Source organism: Chroicocephalus ridibundus, chromosome 8 (assembly GCF_963924245.1).
Source record: "Chroicocephalus ridibundus chromosome 8, bChrRid1.1, whole genome shotgun sequence".
In the NCBI taxonomy this organism is placed as follows: Eukaryota; Metazoa; Chordata; class Aves; order Charadriiformes; family Laridae; genus Chroicocephalus; species Chroicocephalus ridibundus.
The window spans coordinates 34140183-34167986 of NC_086291.1; the positions used below are offsets into that span (position 1 = coordinate 34140183).

The 27804-nt window shown below is 45.3% G+C and overlaps 2 protein-coding genes across 11 annotated transcripts in view; both read right to left on the bottom strand.

Annotated features, from left to right (window-relative positions):
- Positions 1-37: 37 nt before the first annotated feature.
- AXDND1 (axonemal dynein light chain domain containing 1) lies at positions 38-24365 on the bottom strand. Its single transcript, XM_063344067.1, has 26 exons — positions 24360-24365; positions 22075-22154; positions 21411-21636; positions 20959-21059; positions 20160-20313; positions 19715-19800; positions 18518-18574; positions 18291-18396; positions 17428-17549; positions 16789-16929; positions 16251-16355; positions 15523-15643; positions 14817-14918; positions 14067-14233; positions 13142-13205; positions 12457-12691; positions 11741-11750; positions 9535-9738; positions 8838-8931; positions 7943-8151; positions 7269-7365; positions 6207-6317; positions 4944-5072; positions 3681-3772; positions 2677-2828; positions 38-1929 (listed from the first exon to the last, which is right to left on the bottom strand). The coding sequence occupies exons 1-26, from the start codon at positions 24363-24365 to the stop codon at positions 1826-1828; spliced, it is 3075 nt and encodes a 1024-aa protein (XP_063200137.1). The 3' UTR covers positions 38-1825.
- The window catches only part of SOAT1 (sterol O-acyltransferase 1), a 42550-nt gene continuing 38445 nt past the window's right edge, over positions 23700-27804 (bottom strand). For all 10 annotated transcript variants that reach the window (XM_063344125.1, XM_063344128.1, XM_063344120.1 and 7 more), the window contains one exon: positions 23700-27265. In XM_063344125.1, coding sequence (XP_063200195.1) covers positions 27209-27265 — 57 coding nt within the window. In that variant the 3' untranslated portion in view covers positions 23700-27208. The remainder of the gene's footprint in view (positions 27266-27804) is intronic.

Consider the following 27804-nt stretch of genomic DNA (forward strand, 5'->3'; position numbering starts at 1 on the left):
GCCAGCCCCCTTACAAGTGGCTGAGAAGTGGGAAAAATCCACTTGTGAACTTCTCAGTGATCACACAAGGATTTGTGCTCCAGGTGTAACCTCACATCTAAATCATTCTGCCGCTGCAGTCCTCTCAGGAGAAAGGCTCCTCCTTATGTGTCTGTAATAGATCTCAGTAGTGATCCACTCATGGAAAACTAGCTCTGGGAAGTGGAACAGCTCTGTAATCTTCCACTTTGCGAACATGAGCTGTGTCATTACTTCTCTAAGGCTGGTTCTGGTTGTTTCTCATGCTGCTGGAGTAGCCCCCTGTTTCCCAACCTAGGGCAAAAGGGCATAATACTACACAGAGTGAGCTGCAGATGGTCCTTTCTTTGAACGCTTCTCTGTGTGCATTTCTAACTCCATGTAAAATGATCCATCCAGACCAAGATCCCTTGGCACATCAAGGGCCAACATCTCTACAGAAAATGTCTCAAAAGAACAAGTCTTAGCCTGAGAAACAACTGTCAAGAGACATGCAGTACTACATCAGGCCACACACATTACCCTATTTGCAGTCATGTTTGCAGAAGTCAGGCATAGCTTTTTCAAACATGTAACTTTTCTGCAGTTACGGAAAAGGCAAGTTATAGCTAAGAGCATCCTCAGTTCCAGCAGGATCTTCTCTCCTTTACATATCCACAGCTGGCAAAAACTTGCATTTTACCTTCAGGAAATATTACATTCAAAAACCTTGCAGAAGGAAAACATCATTTAAAAACGTACTTCAGGATTAGGAATATATGATGTTTCCAAACCAGAATTTACTCTGAGGGAGTTGGCAGGGGTTGTCTGAGCCGATGTGATTCCTGACAGTTTCACTGCCTGCTCTTCCAAGCTGAGACAGGGTCAAATTGCAGTCATGCCAAACCCAGGCAGCTCTGTTGGCCTTGGAGAGCTTTATAACTATACAGACTGCCCCAGCTTGGTGACCCGACAGAGGCAGAAGACATTGGTGGCCACCTGACTGGGCAGTTCGGACTATTGAGTCAGTAGGGGTACTGCAGATGGGGAGCTAGGGGGCTCAGTTACCAAACACAGAAATCACAGAGAGATGGGGCATTTAAATGCCATCCCAGTGCACTGAGCGGGTGAACTGGCATCATCTGAAGTCCGATTTTGTGACCTTGGTTACAGGCAGTTCTCCTGTGGCAGCAGTTTGAGAAAGGCCTTCAGGATCATGCACAGCTTCAGGCTGCTTCCTGCTTTCTGAAAGAAGGACAAGACCTTGAAAAGAAGAAGATTCAAAGATGAACAAAGATTTGTCCATACAATTCTGTACAATTTCTTCCTAACCAGTCAGCTGGTAAATGGATCATCTAAAGCCCAGGGGATGGAGGAGGTACCCATTATTGGATATACAACCAAGCCATGCTGGCACTGAGAAAAAAAACCCCTTGATACAAGAAGAAAGAGATGCAAACGACTGACTTGCATGATCCCACGGGGATAAGGCAGAATGATATAGAGCAGCAAGAGAGACCGATGAACACAAACAGGAGGCAAGCACAAGGCAAAGGGAAGGGAGGAGGGTGCACAGGCAGGAGAGATCTGGGTAGGAGAAAGTCAAAGTAGCAATGATATTACAAGGAAGACAAGCTGTAAGGATATTAGAGCTGTGGGAGGAGGTAGAGGACAAAGACGACAGGTGTGGAAGAGCAAGTTAGAAGAACAGCATAAATGCTGAGATAGCACAGAGATGTTGGGGTAGTGGATGAGGAGTAAGGCAGTGGATTGGGACTGTGATGCTACTATGAATGAGCACTAGAAACTACTCAGGCATTGCTGTTCTTTAATATTCGCTTCTTCTGGATCCCTTGGACTGGTCAGAGGTAGAAGCTTTGGGACTTGAGGAGCAGGCCCCAACTTCTGAGACGCTTTCTTGGAAATATTTTTCTGAAAGAAAAACAAAGCAACAAACCAAAGCGGTTAAAAATACCGCAGAGTAAAAAATGTGCCCATGGTATCACATTCTTAACAAATTAGCCTCTCCTCCTGCTTTGATGTCAAAGAGATAGGACACACTGAAGGATTAAGGGAAAAAGTTCTAATTCTCATTCTTTCTTCTTCTCCACATCTTATCTCTCTGCAGATCCAGTTGAGAAAGGACACAAGGAAATGCTTTCATCCACAACAAACATGCGACCTAAGAAACTCCCTGCCACACCATATTGGCGTGATCAGTAGGTCAGCAGCGTTCAAACAACTCCTGGAGACAGCAATAATGTCCTATACTGTAGACACAAAAGGTCTGTGGCCTCTGAGTCAGAGGACCTGAAATGATTTCTTTTCTACCCCAAAATCAGTGATCCTAAACAGATCTTCTTGACTTTAACAGGGAACACTCACTTACAAGGAAGATGAAGCCAATTACAGTCATCTCCTAGATACAGACCCTGTGTCATATGTCAGTCAAACATAATTACTTATTTCAAAAACAGACCAAGTTCAGCAGTTCTTTCTGTCCCGATCTAGAGTCATGGTAAAAGCCTCCTTGCTTGGCCTCTGACAAAGAGTCTAGACAAAACCCGAGGGCGTGCCCAGGAGAAGAGGGTCCCGCACTAAACAGATGAATAAGGTGTCCTCAAAGATTGCTTCCCTCTGTGAGTCTAGGAGAGGGCTCAGAATATTGATTCTCCTGACCTTGCCCTTCTTTGTGTGTGGCTTCCGGGATGACTTTCACTTCTTTCTCCAGCTCACTCTCTAGCTCTTTGATTCTCTGCAGAGCTTCTTCCAGCTTCTCTTCAAGACCTTCAGATCTCTCCTCTGCATTCTGAGCACGGATCTCTGTTTCTCTGAAACACAGAAGCAAAGATAATGCTGAAAGCTGAAATCTAAGCAGCTGCTGGCGGGATACCTAAAAGAAAGATTTAGAAAGCTGAAGTGTTCAGTAGGATTGGCTGACTCTATAAAACACATTTATGGTTTCAGAGAAGGGCATTGTTAAAAGATCTATGAGGGACTTCATGGCACGTCTATATGTAAACCCTGGAAATGGAATTAATTTTAAAACTTAGTGTTTGCTAGCAAAGGGTGAGATGCTGATCTTCATTGTTCAAGGATAAATACAGAGCACAGTCAATTCTATTAGCAAGGCTAATGAGATGGGCTTACCCTGGATAATGCAAGCTCACCGACAACACAAGAAGTATGAGGGAATGTAGTTCAGAGTGCCCAAGACTGCTTAAGCATGGAAGTCATTACCAAACACAAACCTTAAAGTGGTTCTGCATGGAGCGTCCCTTCATTGTCTTCCCCACACTTAGGCACAACATTGCGTGGCTGTACCTACCAAGCTCCTGGGCACTAGCAGGCCATAGAAACACTCAGCTGCGTTCACATAGCACCCTGCAGTGCTAACAGGACCTGAAGTATGAAGAAGACTTGCAGAAAACCCTCATGAGTACCTCTGCAATGTATCTCCTGAGTACAGAAAAACTGCACAGAGGTGAAGGAGAGCTGACGTGGGTCATGTCTTCAGCTAACATAAATCACAGTCAATGGCCCAAGACAATCAGAATGGAAGGAAACCCAAAATTAAGCCAACAGATATCGGAGAAGCAGAACCTTATCAGAGAGCAGAACAGGCACTTGCCTGGGATGAAACCCTGCCCTGCTCACGCCTCCAGCACAGGACCAGTACTCACAGGAGCTGCACCTGCAGATGTTCCAGCATTGCGAGGGCTTCAAACTCTTTCTGTGAAAAGGGAGTGGATGGCTTGGTGGCAGTCATCTCCCTCTGGTTGGGAAGAGCAAAACCTTCTGTAAGTGACCATGAAATCAATAATGCTGCCTGGTTTGGTGCTGGTTTCTCAGTGCACAGTCACAACACAAACAAGAGCTCAGTATCAGCAAAACATGTAAAATCAGAGGCTAGTTCAGACACTGAACTGATCTCAGCATTAAAAATAGACTAAAATGCTTTTCTGACTCAGACATGGAAGTCTCACTGGCCCTTAGTCTTGGGTTGCTGGTGCATTCACTGGGTTACAGAGGTTGGAGATGGCTGTAGCCTGACCAGGAGTGAAAAAACTAACAAAACAATAATAAAAGAGAAAGAGGCAGCTTCTCACGGGGTCCAACAGGCATACATAAGTTTTCTTCATCTGAAGAAGACAACCATGGGGTTTCTGTAAAAGTAACTGTTAAAAGGCTCCTACTCTAAGCTTTGGAAAGTAATTGTGATTTCCAGGGATTAATTTCTGTAAAACAAATCAAAGTCCATAAAGAGACACTCCTGCGTCTCCCACTGTGACTCTGCACTAGTTGCCCACCTCTAAAGCATGAAGGGCAAGGCACACTCAGCAACGCTGCTGAGCAGGAGTAGGCCATCCAGTGACGGTTTGCTAAAGATCCACAATTCTTGTACCTCTGGGCTCCACTCTGTATGACTGACTAGCCACGGAATGACTGCAAAAGGCAGGCCCATATGACTTCTGAAGAGCAAGCTTACCAAAGAGCACCATCCCACGGACAAGTGGAGAAAACAAGGACCTTAGAGGCCAAAACAACCTGAGCTTCTTGTTTCCCTGTTGTGGGATCTCCCTGAAACTCTGAATCCTCTTCAACTTCTCCCGTGTGCTTGTCACCAAACTCTTTTCACCATGCCAGTCTCTGCAGATACTCCTGGTTCAGACTACACGTATCACCTGTTATTGATCCCACAGAAGTCCCAGGGCCATGGCAGTAATGCAATTTGTCAGGAGGACAAATTGCAGCTGTGGTAACTGTGCTATTAATTATTTAAAATTGCAAAAGAAAAGGGATCAGAGAGAACACCAGCACCTTGCACTGCCCCAGCAGGCCTGACACAGGTGTTAAAGGGGGTCTCATAACAGAGTAAACAGCTAAAACTCAGCTCCAAATCTCTGCCAACAGGCTAAAACCATTCATGCAGTGGAGACTCCTACCCCTGTGACTGAAACGACGTCTGACTTCAGAGACTTCAGGTGGACGTTGGAGTCATGTCCTACATATCTGATCATGTCTGCAGTAGCTTCTTTGTCCTCAGTCACATAACCCATACCAGCACCTGGCTGCTGCTGAGAGAGAAAAGGAACAATAAATAGGAGATACCCCTAGCTTAGTGGCATTCAAGGCAGCTGTAAGGCCATGTTTCACATCGCATACACCAAGCAATAACTAAAAAGGCCCTGCAGGAAAGTAGCATATTGCAGCTACTATAGTCACCTGCATAATAGCAATTTCCTCCTTTACTTCTAATGTTTCTTCCTCTGTTATGGGTTTCCTATCACTGTTGGCATCTTCAGCTTCAGGCTCTTCCTGAGTCGAAGAAATGACAGTGTCCTTAAGCTTAAGCTTCAATTGCAATTCCTGTAAGGCACCGTAAGGATCAGGTGAGTAGCGCAGTCCCGTTGTCCATCCAAGTAACCTAGGCAAATCTAACCGGTCTCTGACTTTCTCTTGTGCATATTTAGGCTTGGACTTCAGCCAGCTAGGAGTATGAATGTATTTCAAATCACAAATGAATATGCTAATTACTGAACATTACATAAGCAGGACCCACCGTGGCATACCTGCTTTGTATAGGCCATGGCAGGGAGAAAAAGAGAGGCAGCAGCGAGCTACAGCACTGGCTGTACAAAAAGTCATGAACAATGTCACTTTGCTGGGGGGTTGAGTTCAGAACTGATGCAAACAAATTGTTCAAGACAATAAATCTAAATCCATTTCCTCATCATCTGAATTTAACATGTTTTGTATGAAAGTAGACCAATGCCAGGCCAACCATCTATAAACCGCATCTAATTGCCACAGGCGGTCTCAGACATCCATTTACCCCCATAAGGAATTAAACCAGATGTTCAGCCTGATCTCCTGGGCAAGGCAACCACCAGGATTCCAGCTAAAGTCCACACCAATGGGTGAAGCAAAAGCTATCACGCGCTACAGGGAACTGATCTACCAGTAGGGTAAAATGTCCCAGCTCCACTAAAGCTCTGGCTTTGCCTTAGACCTGACCTCACAAGAAGCACTGTGATTTTTAACCAGTTTGCAGTCATAGTTCTTAGCTGCCGCTTTGAGTTCGTGCAGGTCTCCATGTGAAACCTTCCCTCAAACTGAACTGTAGCTACTTCCTTAAGGTAAAGTTTTGAAGCAGACCTTCGTTCAAACTGGTTCAACCTAAAACAGCAAATACAGTCTATGTATACCTCCGATCCAAATAGATTTCTCAGTTTTTCTAAATCCAGAAAGGAGACTGGAGTGCCTTTGATCTCTGAAAGGAGAAGGCTACACACTTGAATCCAATTACAATACTCAGTCTGGAAAGACATAAAAGAAAATTATTATTCAAGGATTACTGAGCAGAAAAATAGCTGTTATTATATTCATTCAGTCAATTAAATAATTCCACCTTTCTGTCTTTATTCCAGGGACCTACCCGGACCCTTCCATCCTCACCCTACAAAGGAAAAGGAAGACCCATTTCTCCAAGCTTTCTGTCACTGGCTAATCACTCCCACCAACTAACTCCTTCAACAAGCTCCTCCTCAGGCCAGTGCAGAACATCTCTGGCACCGTCACTACCCCAGCCCATGTAGGGAGAAATGAGTGGAAATCCCAGGGGTTAATTTTTCACTTGCTAAGGTAACGCAGAACAGAAGCACAAGTATTTTCAGTCCCTGCAGAGAAGGTGTTTACATTCCTTGAAGCAATTTGCCCTGTGCTCAAGGAAGCCTTGGGCTTTAGGAAGGGTCTACCTGTCACATTCCTAAAGTGGAGGCAAAGCTCAGCTAAACACTGACGATGACAGCGTTATCAATTAAGAGCTTTACCTGCAAGTGTAGAATAAGGAGGTGGCAGGTCAGGTCAGTTGACTGCAAAAAGTTTCAACTTCATCTGTATATTGCACCAAGCACCTTTAGGGACTCCTAGGCGCCACTCAAGTCTGGATGTACATGGCTCTGATAAGCTTTGAACCAGAGGTGAATCTACTGCCACTCATGAAATAAATCTCACAGGAGAGCCCTTATATACGTACCCTGAAACAGGGTAGGAAAATACTAAAACTGAACATGACCTGATCCAGGCTTGTCTGCTTTCCAGGACTGTGGAGTCAGTAGGAAACTTGGGGGACCAGGGTAGTCCACTGGAGTAACAAGAGTCTTCCTCCTCCTTGAAACCCTCACATATATTTCTCTCTACCTTTTACAAAGCAAATGCAGTCTCATCTACCCCAGACCTAGACAGTTGGAAACACAGGCAACTTTTACCTCGATCTTATTCAGCTCCTCCAGCTCAAAATCAGCTTCTAAATCCCTTTCAGACCGTTTCTTTCGAACGATTGCATTGACAATATCACAGCAGGAGCTGCAAAGATGCAGAATGTCATCAGCCCTGCAGAAGAGCCCTCAAATGCTTTATTACCTTCAGCCAGGATCGTGCTGCTGTCAGCAAGTTGCAGGAGCTATCTGCAGACCTCTGCAGTAGAGAAGTCTCCAGAAGAGCAATCTTTGCCCGCCCCACTCCCACACTGACTTCCTGGACAGCTTGTGCATGCCAGTATTGTACTAACCCACAGCGGACGTGTGATCACAGATCCTGAATCAGGTGGAGGCTTTGCTCCAGGTGACCTGGACTGCAGACTCACTGCCTGTACTTCCCTTAGGTCCTCCAGCGGTCACCCTCAGGAGGGTGGGCAGAGCCCATGCAATCACAGATGCCAGCATGTTTTATAGCAGTACTAGGTATAAAGCAGGCACTGCCATTCTCATTAGGTGTTCCTATCTTATTAGACTCCCTACAAATTCCAGTAAGGCCCATTTAGGACCTAGGAAAAGATCCAAGGACAGACGAATTGATGGGATCTGTCGCCATGATCCCAGCACACTATGCATTTTTTCTTGAGAAAACCCCCTTAGATGAAATTGAAAACCTCTGCTGATACCTGACTATAGAGCCAGAGAGTCTGCCCATCTCTGCAACAAGCTCCTCAGCTCTATGCTGTAGCTTACGAGCCTCCAGAAGCCTGAGCTCCTCATCAGTCTCAGTGTCTGACTCTTGCCACTGGGGACGCTCCCAGGACAAGCGGTCTGCTGTCATGTGTCTCAGCAAATTCACCAGCCACAGGGTCAGGTTTTGGTGCAGTTCAGTCACCTGCACAAAACATCAGAGCAAATTAAATCAGTAATAAATGACTGGTCTTGCCAAGTACTCTGAAGTCGATGCATTTCACAGAAGTCTATGTCCTACCTAGTTAAATTTGCAAACTGACCTAATGACAGAAACATTTGGTTTTACTACTTTTTCTCCCATATTCATTCCCATTACAAACACATCTTCTCCTGTCATGGATCTGTCCCTCTCCCAGTTCTTGTTTAGGATCATATGCTGCTTATCAGCCACATGGTGCTTTCTCTTTTCCAGAATTCAGCAATAAACCAAAAACCACACACCACACTTATAGAATGTTTTAAAAATGCATGGTGAGAGTCTCTGGTCTACAATCCTTGGAGAAAGAAGAAAAACCACAGAGAGCTAGCAGCCAAAACAGTTCTCTGAACCGGAAATATCAATGTTATTCCAAAGGAAATGCTTGCTAAAGATGAAACAATAAAATTGTGTTCATGTACCATATAGGAGACCTCACCGCTATTTTTAGAGTTCTCCTCTGCTCCTTTGGCTGGAAGACAAAAGCCACAACTCAACTCAAATGGGAAAGATAGTGTCAAAAGAGAAACAAGCATTCCTCATACTTGCGCTCTGGCCAGACGGAAATTAAAGGAAAGGTTGAATAGTAGATATAGTGCTCTTACCCCTAGAAGTTTCAGGCTTGCACTTACTTTTTCATTAAGATGTGTGATGCTCTTCTCAACCTCATTATTCGTGGACAGAACCCATTGCTGAATCATCTTAAAAAATTCCCTAGGTACCACCCTGAGAAAAAAAAAAAACAAATCCAGAAACAAAGTGACCTCTAGTGCACCAGACCTGAGGATCTCCTGTCTCAAAGATACCTTTTGCTTCCCAACTCAAGGAAAACTACGTATTTTAGAAGACCATATGCTGGAAACATGATACTGGCATTTTTATTAATGCTATAGTTGGGGGCAAACTTGGCATTTGCAAGTAATCTCTTCCTTGTTACGTTATGCATGTGCTCTGCAAATAATTTATTTCCTGATGATATTTATCAAAGACAATGGAGCACCACAAGGAGGCATACGCCCCCAGAAATCTGACTGTAAGTGAATCACATATTTTTGGTTTTCTTCAAATGTCAAGATTTCCAAAGCAGGTGGCAGTTCTGAGGGAGACAGTGATGTTCCAGGAGCGATATTGAAGCCACCAACTGTTTCCACGGATATTGCCAAATCAAAGCAGATGAAAGGCAGTCGCCAATCATTTTAATGCTTCAGCTGATCACGTTTATCCCACTGCCAGGGTCCCCACAAAAAAAAATAAAAAAATTCTCTTTTCTTGGGAGTGTAGTTTAATGTACAAGGCCACCCCAGACACAATTAACACCTCTGTCCTTACGGGAAATGTGGTTTCTCATCACTCTCAGCTTCATCCAACGTGCTGGAGCCTATACAGCTCATCACTGCAGTCGCCTGGGCCAGCCACACAGGAATCTTGTGATAAAATGCCCTCAGCTCAGCTTTGTGCGTGCCAGAACCTCTCTTCAGCTTTTGCACCTCGAATAACCAATCTTCCATACTTTTCACCAAGGCTGTCAAAAACCTAGCTGTGACCGCAGGGGAAGAAGATATGAACCTTTAATTATAATTCTCTCTGCCAACAAAAACAAAGCTGGATTCAAAGAGGGATGCCAAGAGGGATGATCAGCCCATGTGGGAACTGGCTACACTTAGGACTAAGAATGAGCTGTTTAGTAAGCACTGAATTCAAAGCAAGCTGAAAGAAAATGGGCTTGATTTGAAGCCCTGACTTTCCTTCTTGCCTTGGCAGATTTGGCTCCCTCATTGCATAAAGGCTTAATACAACTCTTTTCAAAACAGCTTTGCAGTTACAACCCAGCTCTTCAAAGACGCAGGTGATACGGTATGCACCGATGTGCAAAAATGAATGGACAAGGTCCTAAATGACTTGCTCATTCCCTCATCTGGCACATGCTGATGGATATTCTCTGTTTATCGGGGAATATGCTTGAAATGTAACAATGTTTGCTCTTGATGTCCAATGTTTAAGCTTTCTTTAAATCCTGGTGATGTCCTGGCCTCTGTGACATCTTTTAGCAAAGATGGCGTGCTATGCACATGAAGATGATGATAATTTTTTAAAATATTTCACTAATTTTGATGCATAGCTTTGTTCACCCACTGTACAGCTGTGGGGTAGAACTGGTTAATCCTCTGGACTGGGAGTAGTGCAATGAAGTGGTGTTGGGATGTCCAGACTAGTAAGAAAGGGAGGAGGTTACCCTCCACGGGGTGGAGAGTTTCAGAGCACACAATGGGAGTCCCACAACTAGGCATTAGTTTTTAACAACGAGGAGACCAAGGAGAAGTGGTAGGAATGAAATCGCTTAAGTTTTCCTGCCATGCAGCATCAGCTTAAGAGGAAAGAAAAAGGAGGTGGGTCCCAGGAGGGCATGAGATGAGGTAGAACAGTCACTTCTGATCGCTTAGCTGTGGTTTAGCCATATTACCCCTTACACAGTATTCTGGATCCTTATTAAATAGCGGCTTGCTTTGTGGAGGCTGTCTATATCATTGCATTTATCTTATAAAATTAATCGAGTCCCCAGGAAAAGGGAATATCTAACTGGAGCTCACTGAAGAGATCACTCCAGACCCAAGTGCCAACTGCAGAGTCAAAACCATCTTATTCTCACAAAGAAGGTACACTGTAAAGCCTTTAAGAAGTGATCAAGGAAGACTGAATAAAAGCAGCCAAACCTTATAGATTTCATAGAAGTCCTCTCTTTTATCTCCCGTCTAAAACAATCTCATATCTCATTGTTCTCTCTGCATCTCTAACCCTTGTCATCAAATACCAAACCCTTTGTATTTCTGGCACATGCTGCTCGAGATCAGGTAATCAGATCTTAGAAGATAATAAATACTTCAGGTAACTGAGAAATACTTCAGGTAATTGACTGCCACTGCCTTACAGGACAAAATTACCATGTTCTTAGTATTCTCTCTTACCTATTCCTTATAACCTCTTTCATTTTCACTGTTTCTTACCAGGGGTGCAACGTAAGGAGAAGGGGTACCTTGTCATTTCTACTGAAAGGCCATTATGAAAGGCCATAATAAAAAAGAGAATCCAAGCCATTCAAAATACACTCCTTGTATGGATCAAGAAAATATGTTCCCTGTGGTCCAGTTCCCAAAGCCTTTGTTAAAATAAGTTAAAATCCCTTTTTTCTGGATTTCACTGGCTGAAGCAGTTTGGATCAGATGTCTGCGCTGTGCTGCCTCGCCCTTTGTTCAGATCACGACTAACTATCGAGGCTTCTGACAGTCTGCAGTTAACTTTTTGCCGTGCTAATGTCTGGCCAGTTATGGCCTCATTCCTTCTTCTGTCTCTCACTTTCTAATGTGAACTACTGGGAATATTTATTTCCTTTAGGCGTCTCTTAAGATGGACAGACTTATTCTGTCTCAGCTTTCAGTAGGCTGAAATATAACATGTAGCATAAGATAATGTAGAGAAAAGCACAGGATAACCCTGAGTGAAAGAATAAGACGACAGTATGAGAAGCCGCTTAGCACACCTAGCAGTTCCTGACAGCGCACGTTCAGTTTAGTTTTAGTCTGCTAAAAGGAAATACGATGATTAAAAAAAAACATCAGAGATGAAACAATTCTGAAATCAGAAACGAGTCAAGGTCTTGCAGAGGCAAAGGTTGAGAAGGTTAGTTGCAAATTACCCAATGTACGTTTGTTATCTTACACAGAACATGATAACTTTATATCAGCAAAGAAAACATTTATTTACATACTTTATTATCAAGATAATTCAATATCTAGATTAAGATAACTTTGTGTTAATGGTAACGTAATAAAAAAAAGTATTACCCTCTGAGACAGTGTTATCTGGTTAATGATCTCCAAAGTGATGTTTTACTTTACATTTTAAACATCCATTCTTTCCTTTTACATTTATTTTCTTTTCCATCCGTAATCACAAACCTCCCATGCTCCCTCTGAACACAACACATGACTTCCCTCTGTCAGATCTGCGTTGCATGTTCTTCGCATGGTATCACATTTAAAATTTCAGGTATTCTTTTTACATGTGACCACAAGTGAAGTTTCCTGGAGTTTATCCCCTGAATGCTCTTGATTCCCAGCACGTATCTGGGGGTCAGACTTTAGCTTTTAGCTTTGGGAAAAGCCAGTACAAATTATGTCAACTTGTCCTTTATTACCCACTACTTTCCTGGTGTCCCCAAGGAAAGACTGAACTGCAGAATTTGTCATTCCTTACCGTGATTCCCACTTATCCTTATGTTGTATTGCTGGTAGAATTGACAGGCCCTTTGGTTTATTTCTTCCAGGGCAGCGTGCTGCGGAGGCAATGCTCCAGCAAAATCCCGGTGTCGATTCAGCACCGTTTGTCCCAGCTCCGTCCAGTGCTCCTGCAGGCTGGCAGCGCTCCTCAGACTTTCTGTCTTTCTCAGGTGTGCCTCCCCGCCATACTGCTGCAGGTCTGCTTTTAGTATCTGGAAGAAAAGTAGCAAGCTCGCCATGCCCCCAAATTTTGGGCTGCCCCTTGGTTGCAACAGAAAGGCGATGGAAGACAGGTAAGAGAAGTGTGATGAATCCATGAGCATAAAGACGTCACAGTGACTAAATAGCACAATAAACTGGAAACTTATTGGTGACAAGTCTGAGCGCTTCTACAGATTAATATAATTTATCAGTCACCAGAGCTGTCATTGGACAGTGCTCAATGCACGACTAAGTTTAATGCACTGTCTGAGCTATGGTATTTGTCACTTAGAACTTCTCTTGTGTAGACTCTTAGCTTAAGCTTCAGCACAAAAGATTTGGGCTAATGTGTTTTCATTCACATTTTTGATGGGCAGAGATGCTTGCTGTGGCTCAGCTAACGTGTGGTAATCTGCTGAGCAGATACCACTCAATAATATGTCCAACCCCCAAAATCTTACGTTTATCATGTTCTTGATATCTTGTAGGATTTCATCTCGTAGTTTTTCATTCACTGGAGAGGAGCTAAAGCAGAGGGAAAGAAGGGGTGAGAACTGAGAGAAAACAAACTCCTTTAGTAGCCAAGGCAAAACCAAGAGTCAAGACACGTACTCCACACATACCAGCTTTGTGATACAAATTGTAACTTGAATGAGAACTAAAACCCACCAGGCCCCGCTCAACCAGAGATTTTGTTCTCTCGCTCAGCCTAACGCGGACACTGGGTGTCAGTTAAGAAAATATGTTGCTTCCAGCAAAGATGAAAGTCAAAGCGCATATGGAAAATTCAGACATTATTAACTCAATGATTGAAATCTATGAAGTGGTGTCTTTTGTTAATGCACACGCTGTGTACGTGTCTGCATTTTGCGCTTGTATTTATACTTTGTTTTATTTAATATATCACAATGAACTAACAAAAAGCCTGCAAAACATAATCACCTTAACATAAAAAATGACTTTGGATTTGAAACAGCATGTGTCTTAGAGTCTCATTTTGTATCTGTACATCAGAGAATTAAATGCTATATTGAAGCATTAATGTGTGTGCATTCAAGCTAAAATGAACCAAATAGAAGAATTCTGTTACAGCAACGACAACTGCAGAAGGGACACTCTGGTTCGCAGCAGGAGGGGACAATCCTTGCTCCACTGAATTCAACCACAAACCCACACGAACCTTCTTTGGAGTTGCCACGAGGGACGTGATTACCGACATACATGTGTCGAGCAGAAAAGCAGAGCAGTGAGGGATGTACAAATGGCACCAAATCTTACTGCACCTGAGAGTCAGTGCACGCTTTGCACTGGGCCAGCGAGACCTACTGTCGCGAGGCAAAGGTTGAGCGAGTTGACTGCTACCCCCAGTCCCTCTGGGCCACTCACAAGTCACTGCAATGGAAGTATTGAAGCCATTTGTTGAGGCTGCTGTAGACAGTTTGCAGTTTCCCCTGGCTGGACGCCTCGGAACGCTCTATTTCTGCTCCAATATGACCCAATCTCTCCCTGAACTGCTCAGTCTCTTCCTGCAGATCAGCCAGGTCTCCCGTGTCCTGCATGCGTTGGGCAAGAGGGTGGGAAAAGGGACTGTTGTCAGTCACGATTAGTTTGATCCTAGTTGGAGGAATTCTCCCTTTGTCCTAGCTATTTTGAAACATGTACATATCAGAGATCTGGGAAATGTCTGTAATTCCACAGCACAGCCCTCACAAACCCTTTGAGACGAGACTAGGGTGGATCACCCTCCCAGGGCATGCCAGAACCGAGCACTTGACCCCTTGTTGCTTGTATGCTACTGAGATACCATGCAGCCCCATGCCTATGAGGCCAAAATTACACTAGCCTGGATCTGTTTGGGTTTTATGGAGAAGGAACAGGGAGAGGGAAGAAAGCCACAAAGAAAAAGGGCAAACAGAGGAGAAAGAAAAGTTTGAGGCAGAGAAAAGGGGACGTGGAGTAAAGAGAGAAAAGCAGAGAGCGAACTCATTCCAATTTTAATGCGTGTTTGAAACTAGACCAAGATTTGAAAGTTCAAATAACAACTGAAGAACTGAATGCTTCACTGAGAACCGTAGAGCTACGTAAGCCACGCATACACACACTTTGAACAGGTACACATCACAGACGGGCCCCTACCTTTGAGGCCAAGAGGACTATGAAATGCTTGAGAACGTTGATCAGTGTGTTTCCGCTAACATGAAGCTTGCGAACCAATGTGAGCCGGTTTCTGTCTATTATCTGAAAGAAACATTATTATCTGCCCTGTTTTCTTCTGAGAGGAGAGGCGTCTGACAGTAACATGGGAGCTTTACCATAAATGAAATGGAGATCAAGTGGCTGAGCCCACTTTCCTGACAATTAAATCTCTGATCTCCCCAACAGCCCCAGAAGTTCTGTGAACAGATTTTCTACTTGAAGGAGATAAAGTAGGAGATCACAAACAAGAGGGACACAAAACAAGGAAGCACAGAGTTAGCCAAGAATGATATTTTGTGAGGAAGTGTAAAGAATCTGGCGATGATATTCTAAATTATGAGGAATAGGAAACTTTTTAGTCAAACGGATCTCTGAATGGAAATACTAATTTCACCGAAGTTCTTCCTGCACGAATCTGGAGATTGGTACCAGAAATGCTGGGTAAATTAACCAGTTTCTATTTAAAAACCACACATGTGAAAAACAACAGACCTCAGGAAATGAGGTCAGGGCAGGTATGAGATGTGTTACTACCCAATCATATTGAATAAAAATGTTCTTTGGGATGATGGATCTGCCTTTGGAACAAGACCGCTCGCTCTGATGGCTTGTACCTTGCAACGTATGACTGATCTCCTGCACCTACCTTCAGAGCCAGGTCATATGCTGCCGAGCTCCAAACATCTCTCTCTTGGGCTACCAGCAGAACTTGCTCTTCCAGTCGTCCTCTCTGTAACTCGTATAACTCCCGATACTCTTCCAAAAGGCTAGAAGAACAGAAAGACAATGAAATACGTGCACCTGTGTTTCTCACCCACATTTATTGTCTTTCTCCCAAGGGTTTTCTTAGCCATTTCCTCTTCCTCCTTCCTTCCTCGGTCACCTCCTGCACAGGTCCTTTTCCCTGAGCCCTTACAACACCTTTCTGTTATTTCCATCGTGAGTTTCCGATCAGTATGAATGCAAATCTCTGTAAGTGAATCCATCTGCCTAAGCACTCACCTCAACTCCGATACCAGCCACCTAAATCCTCCATTTCTTAGGTATCTGAGGATGTCCACAGGCCCTCAGAAGTTCAGGCTCTGCTAGACTATGAAGAGCTCAACAGCTGTGAATGTGGGGTGAAGAAAAGGGAACGCCAGCACCTGAGCAACGAATGCAGCTTTCATGTCTTAAAACTAGGAAAGTTTTGAACAGCTTTCTATCCCTTTGAGGAGTTTAGGATTTATAGAAAAATAATGGCATTTGTCATAAACAGTGAAGTTCTCTTCCCCAGAATGAAATCAATCCTCCCCTCGTCCTCCCAACAACCCCAAAAGAATGATACCAGCAGGCTGCAGAAACCTCCCAACCTCAACTTCAAAAGCAACTTACTTTACATTTGCCTTAGCCCCCCGCGTGGCTGCAGCTAGCTCCTCTTGAGTGTTTTCTGCTTCTTTGGTCACCTTGCGGTCATGTTCTTGTACCTCACACAGCTCGCTGAAACAGCAAGGAATGATATTAATGCAATTTAGCCCAACCCAAAGGTCTCTACTCTGGCAGACGCAGACCGGTGGGCCCTACACTATCATACGGGGCTCTCTTCCTCCTATAGTCATCACACTGTAGGGGCGAAAGGCACCTTGAAGACCTCCTCTTCCCATGCACTCATGTTGCTCCAGCAACCTGTTTCCGCAGTCCCCCACCAAAGAACCTCCAGCTTGGTAAGAAAAGGAGGTGGCTTTGACATTATTTGGCACTAAGAAGGTGCAGTGAGAATGTGAGGAGGCGCAAGGGTGGTCCCTGTAGCTCTGCTTCAAATCCTAACGCTGTCTTCCTGCTCCTATGGGAGGAAGATTAGAAAACCAAACAAAATCAATGGACTAAGCCTAGGGCATAGAGATAATTACTTAGGATCAGGCAGGATTCATACCTGGCCAGCTGTCCAACAGATTCTTTAAAATAAAGTAGTTCTTCTGTAATGTGTCTGTTGACCACCCGCTGTGCCATCATGTTTTTATAGAGAGTCTTCATCTGTTCAGGAACCCGCTCCATGAGACCCACGTACCTCTGCCTGCAGTAAAAAGAGTAAAAAAGGGCATTTGCCCGAGAGTCCAGTTCTCTCTTACCCCATCTGAAGACCCTTTCCTTTCACTGCACAGGAAGCTATCTAGAAGGCAATCTTTTGAGTGGTTGGACTGGGGATTTTAAACTCTGGAACAATTTAATTGCTACAAATAGCAGTAATCTGAGCATGGGAACACCAGCTGTTCTACATGTGAAAACCTCCACTGAACGTTACACCAATAAGGTGCCCATGCTGTCAAGTGTGGCCACAGCGCCACCGACTCCAAGCTCCAGATTACCTAACAGAGGCTCGTTAGCCCTGGTTGTTGACTAGGCAGGGGAATCCTGTTTCACTCCTGGCATCAGACCCCACGCCGATTACGTTGCGACGGGCGAGCTTTGCTGAGCAAGGACATTAGGAACAATCTGCAATAGCTTATGCTGCTCCCAAGAGAACACTGCCATAAATCAAGGCGGGGATTAAGGGTGGTTGGCTAATGATGACCTGAGCTTTGAAAGCAGCTGTCCTCTCTCCATGCAGTCCACGCTGACCTGCCGAATCAGCTCATGGAAAACAATGTTGTAGATGTTCTGCTCCGCCTTCATCAGCTCCAGAGCATTGTGCAGCTGACAAAACAGGCGAGAGAAATCACAGCCTTGCAGAGCCTGGCCAGCCTACTCCTTCAACAACAGAGGTTAGCACAGATCTCTCATTTCTTCTGAAGGAGGTTTCCCTTTGAGGACAAAACATTACTGAAGGTATAAAGGAGAAGGGAAAGAGCCATCCTGCATGCATTCACAGGTTCGTTTTCAAACATGTTGTGCACTATCCTGACTACCCTCCTGTCAACGTCCATGGGACCTTCTCTGCTAATTCCAGCTGGAGTTCCTGCTGAGGCAATGCTCCGTGTTTTTCAGAAATCATTCCCCACCCATTTAAACCTTCTCCATTACTGTGCAAGAACAACAGGAAATAAGGCCAAGTAAATGTTCTTTGGCATCTGCTTTTTAGGTGTATGAAGGTTTCCCATGGCCCATGTTGTAACAGCAGCCTATCTCCCAATGCAGAGATGAGACAGCTACTGCCTTCATTCCTCTATAGTAATAATGCCAAATGCATTCCTTTCTGGCATTTTTGACAGAAATGTAACTTCCTACACCAGCAAGCTAACGGCTTGTTCTTTGTGGATCAAATGAAGGTGGGCAGAAGCTCAGGAGAGGAAATCCCTGGTTATTACAGGACCTACAGACAGCTGGCTTGGGCAGAAACTAGCTGCTAGGAGGCACATCAGGGATAAACAGTGAAGAAAATGGGATCTTATTTTTCTGGGTACAAGAAAGTTCTTCGGGTCCAAGCAAGTTGTCTACCTGTGAAGGTCCTGTTACTCTGATTAGCTTGTCTACTCCAGCTTTTTCCAACATGCTGTCCATCACCTCCATCAGCTGGATGACCTCTAACCTCCCAGAAGGTTTCCTGACAGAGCAGAGAGACACACATCGTTATCCTGTAGAGCACCATATGATATTTTCCCAGGAAGTGAAATTCAAACAACTGTTTTTATTCCAACAACAGCTTCCTGCAGAGTGATACTTACATGGATGGGAACAGCCGTAGTTTCTTTTCACGGTCTTCAAGCAGCGTTGTGTATTTACTGAAACGAATACAAATATTAGGATTTGGTCAGAAAGGAATCCTTCCAGTGCTAGCTACGGGATCCCACTCTCTCCTTCAACCTCTTTGTCCCATGTACAAGCTGATGCAGGTTGGAGAGGCAGAGAAGGGTCTACAGGGTTGCTCTTCAGTGGAAGCATCTAGAGCCTAATGTGAGAATTGAACCTCTCGCAGCTGTTCCCCCACCTGGAACTCCTTCTTCTTGCCACTAATGACACCAATCTTGTAGGAACCTTCTCCCTTTAAGACCTCTCATGGTACTTGGCTAAGAAGTGACCGATGGGTTTAAAAGTTAGTGGTGGGGCCAGAAGAGCACCACATCCACACCAAACCCACCCAGAGACTGATCTCAGGACACCATTGAAATAAGGTGACAGTGTTCTGTTACATCACGTTGGCAAAGAAGCTGTGAGGATTTCACTCCTAATCTTAGTATTTTAATCCTTGAACAATGAGAAAGAATCTCCTTTAAATTCAGTAAGCTGTCCAGAGAGACCAAGGGGAGCCTCAGTTGCCTTTTTTGGGGCAAGGCTTGGTAAATTCAATTCAAAATTCACAGCCTGAAAAATTAAAACAAAACAAAAAACCACAAACAAACAAACAAACAAAAAAAACCCCCGAGAGTGGTCAGATTCGAGACACCACCAGGTCTATACAACCAGAAAGCGAGAGTAAGAACTACCCCCCAGAGCCTGCCCGGCTTTGTGGCAGAAAGCAATTCTAAAAGAAAAACAGCAAAACTAATCAAAACTATGTATTTAAAAAAAAAAAAACAAAACCAAAACAGTAGCAAAAAACTTCCAAAAATTGCCTCAAGGGATCAAACCAGGCTTCAGCTCTTACATTCATGACCGGCTACTGAAGCCCCCCTGAGAAGCAGTACCAGTGTTCAGGACATTCTCTGTTAGCCACCCCAAAGCAGCAGGGGCAAAGAAAAGGAGGGTCACACCTTGCTCTGCAGGATTAACTATAGCCCATTAGCATGGGATTTGCTCCCACTTATACTCTCCCCTTCCCAACGGCAAGAGGTGTATTTGGGCAGCATCCTCAGCCTCTCATCACTTTATGTCCTGGCTCTGAAGAGTTGAGGACAAACCCTAGTAAACCAGAAATCACTCACCCATCGAAGTACTTCAAGGGCAAAACTCCCCTGTTCTTCACGATGTGAAATTCCTTGGGAACCAGAGTATCTGCCAGGGTCACTTGCTAGGGACGGGAAAGAGAGAGAGCATGAAACATCAGCGCAAAAGATGTGAACACAATCCTGCTTCCTTCCCAAAGAGGACAGGGGTTTGGCAGCCCGGAGAGGGAAGCTCACGTAGTGGCTTTTCATGCTGCTTTTCCCTTTCCTGCTCCACACATCCAGAGCCCGACAGAAACAATCTACCCCTGAAAGTGGACTGAAATGACTAACGCCAAACTGCGGCGGGGAAGCCGGGGAGCTGTGAGCCGCAAGGAGAGCTGATGAGTCTTAGGATGAGGGTAACACCGGGACACATTTATTAGGACCTCCCTTCTCCCAGCTAGCGATACCCACAGAAAACCACCTGAATGGCAGCACTCACGGGAGTACGTGGGACTGTACCACGGCTCCCTCTCAGCTCCTGATGACCCTCAGAAAAAGAGCTTCTGCCGGGCATCGCTTTCTTAGCTTCTTGGCCAGCCGCCGCTTTCTTAGCTTCTTGGCCAGCCGCAACGTCACACAGGTAAGAGACATCCCTGAAATGGAGGGGAAGAGCTTGTTCACTGACCCCCCCCACAGGCAACCCACCAACTTCCATCCAGCCTAAGCCACACACGGGTTTGTTCTGCTCAGCTCGAGGCCAGGCTCATAGCCAGGACTCCCTCCCCTGGGCCAAAAAAGACAGATGAGATCAGGTTTTTTTTAGACAGATTAACATTTTTTAGGCATCGCCTATCCATTTTTCGCATCTGCTGCCAGCATCCTATCACATACATATGCAACATCCCATAGAGAGCAAAACATTTTTCGCTTCCCAGCACTGTTAAGCATCGCTTATTTAAAAAGAAGTGTAAAGCTATTCCCTGCTAAGTCCATTAAAGCCAGAAGAGCTTCTTTTCTTAATCGTGGATCACAGAGCATCCCTGTGAGCCTGGCATCCTTTGGAAGGACAGTTCTAAGAATTGCTCGTTTAGCAACTCTTTTATTTATTACGCCCAAAACATCTTTCCCTCGAATCTCTCCGGCCCGAACTCGGATGGGCCAGTTAGTCCATTCATCCATCCGCATTGGGCAGCACAGCCACCTACCATAAAGAAAAGGCCAAGGGAGAGATCTAGCTCGGCGTTCCCAGCTCTAACGTCTTTCCATCGCCCTGGGCTCCTTATCCCTTCTTTGCTTACCTTCCAGCGCCTGTCAAACTGACAGGGTGGTCTGTCAGGTGTCTGAACTTGCTCCGACGATTAGGATAATGCCAAAGCCGATCTGGGGGTTGCAGGCAGCCCTGCAGACAAGGCACACGTGGCTGTCACTTCTCAGCGAGAAACGCGCCAAGGAGCGGGAGAGGTCAGGGTGACTGTCTGAACAAGATCCGCATCGTTATTTCTATCTTGGGGCTAAAGAAAGCGGTGTGGACAACACAGCCTCAGCAGGGGCTTCACAGCCGCACCGGGGTGGAAGCACCTTTTGCAGGCCCTGGAAGGCAGCACCTTGGATCTGCATCAAACTGCGCCGTCCGAAAAAACGATGCAATGTAAGATAAATTTATCTTACAAGGGCGGCAAACTTTCCTTTTGCCCCGGGAACAGACAGGCAATTCTGGAGAGAAAGAGGCAGGAGATGGAAACACGCTCACCCTGAAGCCCGCTGGGGTTTTGGTGGTTTGCGGGGACTGTAAGCTCTTTGGGCTGTAGAGAGACCCGCTGGCGCAGGCCAGGCTGCGGAAAACCTCTTCTGGAACAAATCTGTGCTCCAGGGAGGCAGAAACAGGCCTGGTGTGATCAAGCATCCTTGAGGTAGCGCTCAGCTTGGGGATTTCTGGAAAATTGTAGGTCAGAAATGTTTCAGCAGCATTTATTCTACTGGTGAAAGAGAAAGCAAAACCGAACGATAAAATACGGGGCTGAGAAAAACCATGACAAGATGTTTACTCCCTTATCCCAAAGCAGGATCAACTCTACCTAAACCACAGGCAGCTAATCGCGTTTTTAGCGGTTGTTAGGTCTTGGGCGAAGCCTAGAACAGTTACCATCTGACTATGGGAGATGAAGCACTAGTCACACAATCTCGCCAAGCTGCCAGGTACGCGAACGCCGAGGGGTGCTGTAAACAATTTGAGTTTGCGTGTTTCTGTAAAGCCATTTCCCTTCTCCGGGATTGCTAGCCGTCAGCTTTCTGCAAAGATATTAACACGCTAAGATACCAGTAACTACCGAAATAATACAGAGAAGCATCCCGCTGTGAAGGGGGAGCTGGAAGGATGGAGTCAGACGGAGGATCCTGGCAGCCCCCAGCCCTACCTGGCGGGTCCTGCCCTGCCCGCCCGGCACCGCTCCGCTTCCTTCCATCCGCTTTTGGTCCCGGAGCCGGCACTCCCCTCCTGGGCATGGGGAACGTTTCTTTTATTTTAACGCTTAGCCAAGGAAATGTGCAGCAGCGAATGATCTGGAAACAGAAGGAAACCTGAATTTGTACTTCACTGGGTTAACAGCTTTTATTGTTATTATTTCTTGTAAGAAAACCCCCGTACTCCTGACACTAGGTACACCAGTTCGGACCCCCCCCCCCCATGTTTTGCTACATCCTCCATAGGGGGCTTGTTTTTCCATCTACAAACTGCACTAAGAACAACCGCTTCTCTTATATATTTAACTGGGCCAGATATTTAATTCAATTGGTCTCCAATTATTAATCTTACCAGTTTTTCTTCTTAGCCATGACTTACTAATAAAAAAATTCATATTTCCATTAGTTTCATACTCTCCATGAATTCTCTTCTGAAGCCTTCGCCCCCACCCCAGCCTTGCCAATACATATTGTTCTTTATAAACGCTCTTTGTATTAAAACTTTTTGACCTCCTTATCAGCTGTATCCTCGTGTACTGTGGTTTCTAATTAGGTTAACTACATTTCTTCGCCTTCAGATACATGTTTGTGGGTGTAGGTGTAATCAAGGAGTAATCTTGCCAGGTAGTTTCTTGTCTCACTGCATAAATGGTTTCTCGCAAAGAAAATATAAACATTCACTAAAAACTTCTGACAGAAGAAAACTTCTTTTTCCCTTTCACAACTCCGTTTGGCAGTACGCGATATTCCTACCAGAGAGGATGGGAAGATTAATGGTGCTGTTCTGTAGCAGCTATGGTTTAAGGACACGGCGAAGGCTGGACTTTAGAGCACGTGGCACACAGCTGGGGAAGAGCACATTAAGTTCTTGGCGCACAAACCCTTTTCAGGCCCACAATAAAGGCAGAAATCATCAACTTGATACATGTTTGGCAGTTGCTCCAATTTAACATGCATAAAATGGGGTGGAGGTTAGAAACTCTGGTCTGTTCCAAGAGCTATCATCTCTTCTCCTGTGCTCCCCTCCAGCACTCCCAAGGATGTCCCCTCCCCCAGCAGAGACGTGATGGCCCATGCGCAGCCTAAGAAACCCCAACTACCCTTCGCAGCTGGTGGTGAGCTCTGACACTTCCTGCTGCTCTTTAGGACCTGAAGAGAGGCTTGCGTAAGAGTTTCTCCCTACGCCCCCCACCAGGGGCCCTGCCTGGTGCCTCCAGACTCGGGCCTGACACAGCATGGCCCGTCTCCATCCCTCCCCACTCCTTGCCCTCGGAATGGGGGAGACTTGCAGCTCAGCTGGGAGGAGGCTCTGCCAGGGACCCCCCCCATACCTGCCAGCCCTCACCTGCTGGAGCTCCTCTGTGGCTCCATCACCATGGAAACACAGGGCTCTCCCCACAACACAGCGATGCCCTCCCTCCCTCCCCAGCCCCACAAGGCTCTGACCCACATCTTCTCCCCACAGCAGCCACCTTTCCCAGGAGAACCCCCCCACACCCAGGGCCCCTGCACCCACCCCACCCCACCCCCAAAATCAGGAGCCGCAGAGAAGAAACAGGCTGAGGCAATTTTTTTTTTTTCCTCCCCTAATAGCAAAATATATTTCAACTGCTGTAATCCAGTAGATTATAAACAGCTCTTCTGCATGACAGAACAGGGTACAGGTTGTGTACAGGGAACTGCTGGTGGCAGGGCCATGGCCCGTGCACAGCTCTGCTTGCGCCCCTCTCCCCAGCCACCGCAGGCGTAGGGGCAGTGGTGGCTACTCGGCCCTGGCCACAAGCGTGGGGAGAAGAGGCAAGGCTGAACTCGGCTGGCTCAGAGGTGCTGTGGGGAGCCGGTCCATAACCCCGGCTCGGAGGTACTGTGGGGAGCCGGTCCAGAACCCTGCTGCTGCAGAGCCCGCGGGCTGTCTCACAGCTCAGGCTGGACCGCCGTCCTTCCAGCCCATCTACATTCAGAAGGTGGGAGTCACAAACAGTTCGGTTTGCCTTGAGCGGGTGGACTGAGTCACATCGACCACACACACAATAAAATACATCAGGATTTCCCCCTCCTCCCCACTACAGCATGTAGCACGTGCCTTACTCAGACGGCTGTCGCAGGATAGCATACAGTTAGCAGCTCAGAGGCAGACTGCTCCACCTTCAAAGGCTGGAAGTTAAATATTCCAACAGAAAGGACGAACTAGGCATGAAGACCCTGCAGAGGTTCAGTCTTCCTGAGAACAAACTGTTACCTGCATGACAACCGGGACACATTTCACCATATTAATACTGATTTTTGTGATGTTATTGAGCAAGGAGCTGCAGCTGTACTGGATGCCATTCCAAAGCTGGAGGCTTCCCACCTCAAAACTGAGGGAGTTACCATGGAAGCAAGCTGCATAATTCTTGCATTGGAAAGAACCACAGAAAACAGTATATACTATTATTAAGAACTTGTAAAGGGCGTGTTGTGAACTTTATCCGTCCTCATTATTGACCAGAACGCCATACTGCTAGCTCTGGCACTCACAGCCTAAGGAAACTCAAATAAACATGGTATAATTGATTCTAATTGAACAAGCAATGTGCAAAAAACTTTGTATTTCCCCTCCAGTACTCTTGAGAAAAATGAAAATAAGCCCACAATCAAAAGCAATTTGAAGAAAAAAAATAAACACCCATGAAATTGAAACCAATCCCAGTTGTTAATGCCCTAACAGCACGGTTGCCAGATGCCTTGATCTACAAGGCTTAAAACCTCAACCTGTCAAAAACTAAGACTAGTTGAAACAGCTGAGCATCCCATTCTGGTTGCCTTTTGCTTGCCAGATGCTCCAGCCCTGAGGCTTCAAACACTCAGGATGCTGACACAGTAAACGCTGATGTTCTTTATTAGGAGTAGGCAGCGCCAGCTGCAAGGGAGACACCAAAACCTGGCACAAAGCGCCATGACTTGATCTCCTTTTGAGAGCACTGAGACAGTAGCAAGACCTGACACGGGCAGCAGGAAGACAAATCAAGTCCCAAATCCATCACACCCTATTTGAGTGCAATTACAGCTGTACGTAAGTGTTTTCAGCACCACAACTAAGTAGTACTGGACTGAATTTCATCCTATATTAAGGAGGTGACAAAGCTGTTTGGCCAAAGAGTGGGATGTTTTGTTTGTTTTTTTAAAAAAGGAGGCTTCGTTGCTCCAGCAGTTCTGTCCCTTCCTCCCACAAAAGGTACAGTGAAAGTTTTAGGTTTAATCAAACTGAATGAGGAGAAAGTAACCCATTTGATTTTCAGGATTTTATATACTAATACTGCCAAGTTTCAGTATATACATTTACTCTGTCCTCTGAAATTAACCTAGCTGTTTCAACAAACAAGTTCTAGTAGGAAATATTTCAGGAGAGCCACGTATGCAAACGGTGTATTTGGCAAATTTGACCTGACACAATGTCCCTTCTGAAGAGCCAGATTCCTTCTGACAGGAAACTGAAAACCTAGAATACTGTAAGTATCGCCTAGCTTTCATGAAATTACTTTTGATTCGGGTTAGTAAAAACAGAAGCCCAAAAGACAGCTTGAAGTGGACTTGGAGACAAGTCCATCAACAGCCCCAATACTGCTGGTATCCAACACCTAGGCTGTAGGTCAGTAAGGAAAAGCTGTTACTGAGAAGTGCCAAGAACATTTGAGTAATTCAGAAATCCCTGTGACCAAAGTTAAGGTACCTCCATCCGGTCACCCTCTCTCTGCAATAACAGGAGCTGCAGTTCCAGTAAAACTGGAGAGATACGTACCCCACATACCATGTAAATTCCCTTTTGTGCTTAGCATCTGACAGAATGAGGAAACTGAAGGGACTCTGCCTACTTAATAGATATTGAAATACCAAAAAAATCACACAATGTTTCTCCCTTTAGCAGTGTGTACAGGAGGATGTCCTACCTCTTCAGGGAGAAGAGGGCAATACCTAGGAACCTGGTCTTCACCTGAAGTCCCCACTGACATAAGAGCAGACACAGGCAGATGAAAAAGCAGCTCTGATTCCAGCCACCGCGACAACCTTCATTTCCCACCGACAGTGGCAGAAGCTGCTACAATACACATTGTTAAGAGGCACTGAGACGTGCTGGCATGTTGAACTGGACATAGCCATTTCAGATGAAAATGCACTATGTACCTGTAAAGTCGATTGCATTTTCTTACAGTTGGGTCATAGTATTTCAGATCTTAAAGCACAAGCTCTTTTACACGTTAATTGTGTTAAAAATAATTGATTATCTGGAGCAAGAGAAAGGAAAAGCTAGAAGAAAAAAAAAAATCAAACTATTCCTCCAGTCACAAAGGCCTTCAGAGAACAAAAATGCTGTTAAGTCAGTTGAGAAATTGATGAATACAGAAAAAACCATGAATTTTCAGTGTAAAAAGTCATATAAGCCTGCACACGCTGTGCCCTGCCTCTGAACTTGATTCTCCAATGCAGCCACGAGTAAACTGACAATCCCCTCTTCCTCTGCCCATTTTAAATCTGTAGGCAGCCAACATACACAGAACGCAGTTCAGAGCCATCCAGGAATACTCTGGCTATTTTCAGAGCAAGGAGGCAAATATCCTGTTGCTCTGTCACTTGTCTGCATCACAGCAGCGGACAGGATCACAAAGAAGAGAGAAGTTTTGTAGATATTCCATTACCAAAAGGGAGAGAAAAAAAAAATTTCAAAGGGGTGGTTAAGGAAGATGGACGGACGCCAACAATGATCTACTAGCAAATCTGACTAGACAATCTACTGTCCAGCAGCAACTTGGGGGACCCCTGGATGAGTAGGATTCCAGTAGACTCTACCATCAGCTCAATGTTTTACTGGCAGGAAAACGTCTCAAAAGTGGGACAGCATGTAGCAAACGCTGCCTACGAAGCCTGCTGCAATCCAGGTCAACTGGTTTGCTTCAGTAATGTTTAAAAAAAAAAAAATTACAGTTTCTCCCCAATAATCAGGAGGCACAACTTCCCTTAGAAAATGTCCCTTGTGAGTTAGGTCATTGGTCCAAGTACTTGGAGGACGACTTTCATCTTCTGTGATGATGACATGGCCAGAGCATAGCATTTTTACATCTTCATATGACATGACCATGAGCGTGGTTTTAGGTAGTCCAGGAACGTGGGCTGCAAAACATGGAGAAGCAGTGTGTCAGTCACAGGCAAACAGCACTAGGTGTGGCGTGGTCGGCTGAAGTCAAACTTCCCTAACAGGACAGATCAAACAGCATTTTCACATCCTGCAACCCTGTTCTCACCCTCACGAAGCATTGTGTAGAAGCGTAGCTACAGTCACAACCAGCTGTTCGCCTGCCATCCACCTTACCCCTAGTTCTGACACATCAGCTAAATGCTGGTTCTAGTAGCATATTGTATCAAGAAGCTGGTCATTTACAGTGGCAAACTCTTAAGTGAGGAGAGTCAAACTTAAAATGGAGTTTGCCTGAGGACACCTTTAGTTAAAACTGAAATTAATTAGGGCAGTAAGAAGTTTTACGTAGTACAGAATCTGGTATCAAGACAATGAGCTCTAAGTCAGAAAGCAACACCAACAAACCCCCAAACTGACCATTTACAGGCAACCAGTTCTCACTGCCACCCACTCTAGCCTGGGAGAGGAACGACAGGCTCAGTTTTTGTGGGCGTCTTAGAAGTGTTTCTCCTGG

Excerpts from the sequence above, each read along its gene's own strand:
- AXDND1 (XM_063344067.1), bottom strand. Across the intron at positions 20,314-20,958 it reads AGTTTGACAGGCGCTGGAAG|GGATGTCTCTTACCTGTGTG; the intron begins GTAAGCAAAGAA and ends CCTCCATTTCAG. Across the intron at positions 18,575-19,714 it reads CCCTTGAAGTACTTCGATGG|TAAATACACAACGCTGCTTG; the intron begins GTGAGTGATTTC and ends TATTCGTTTCAG.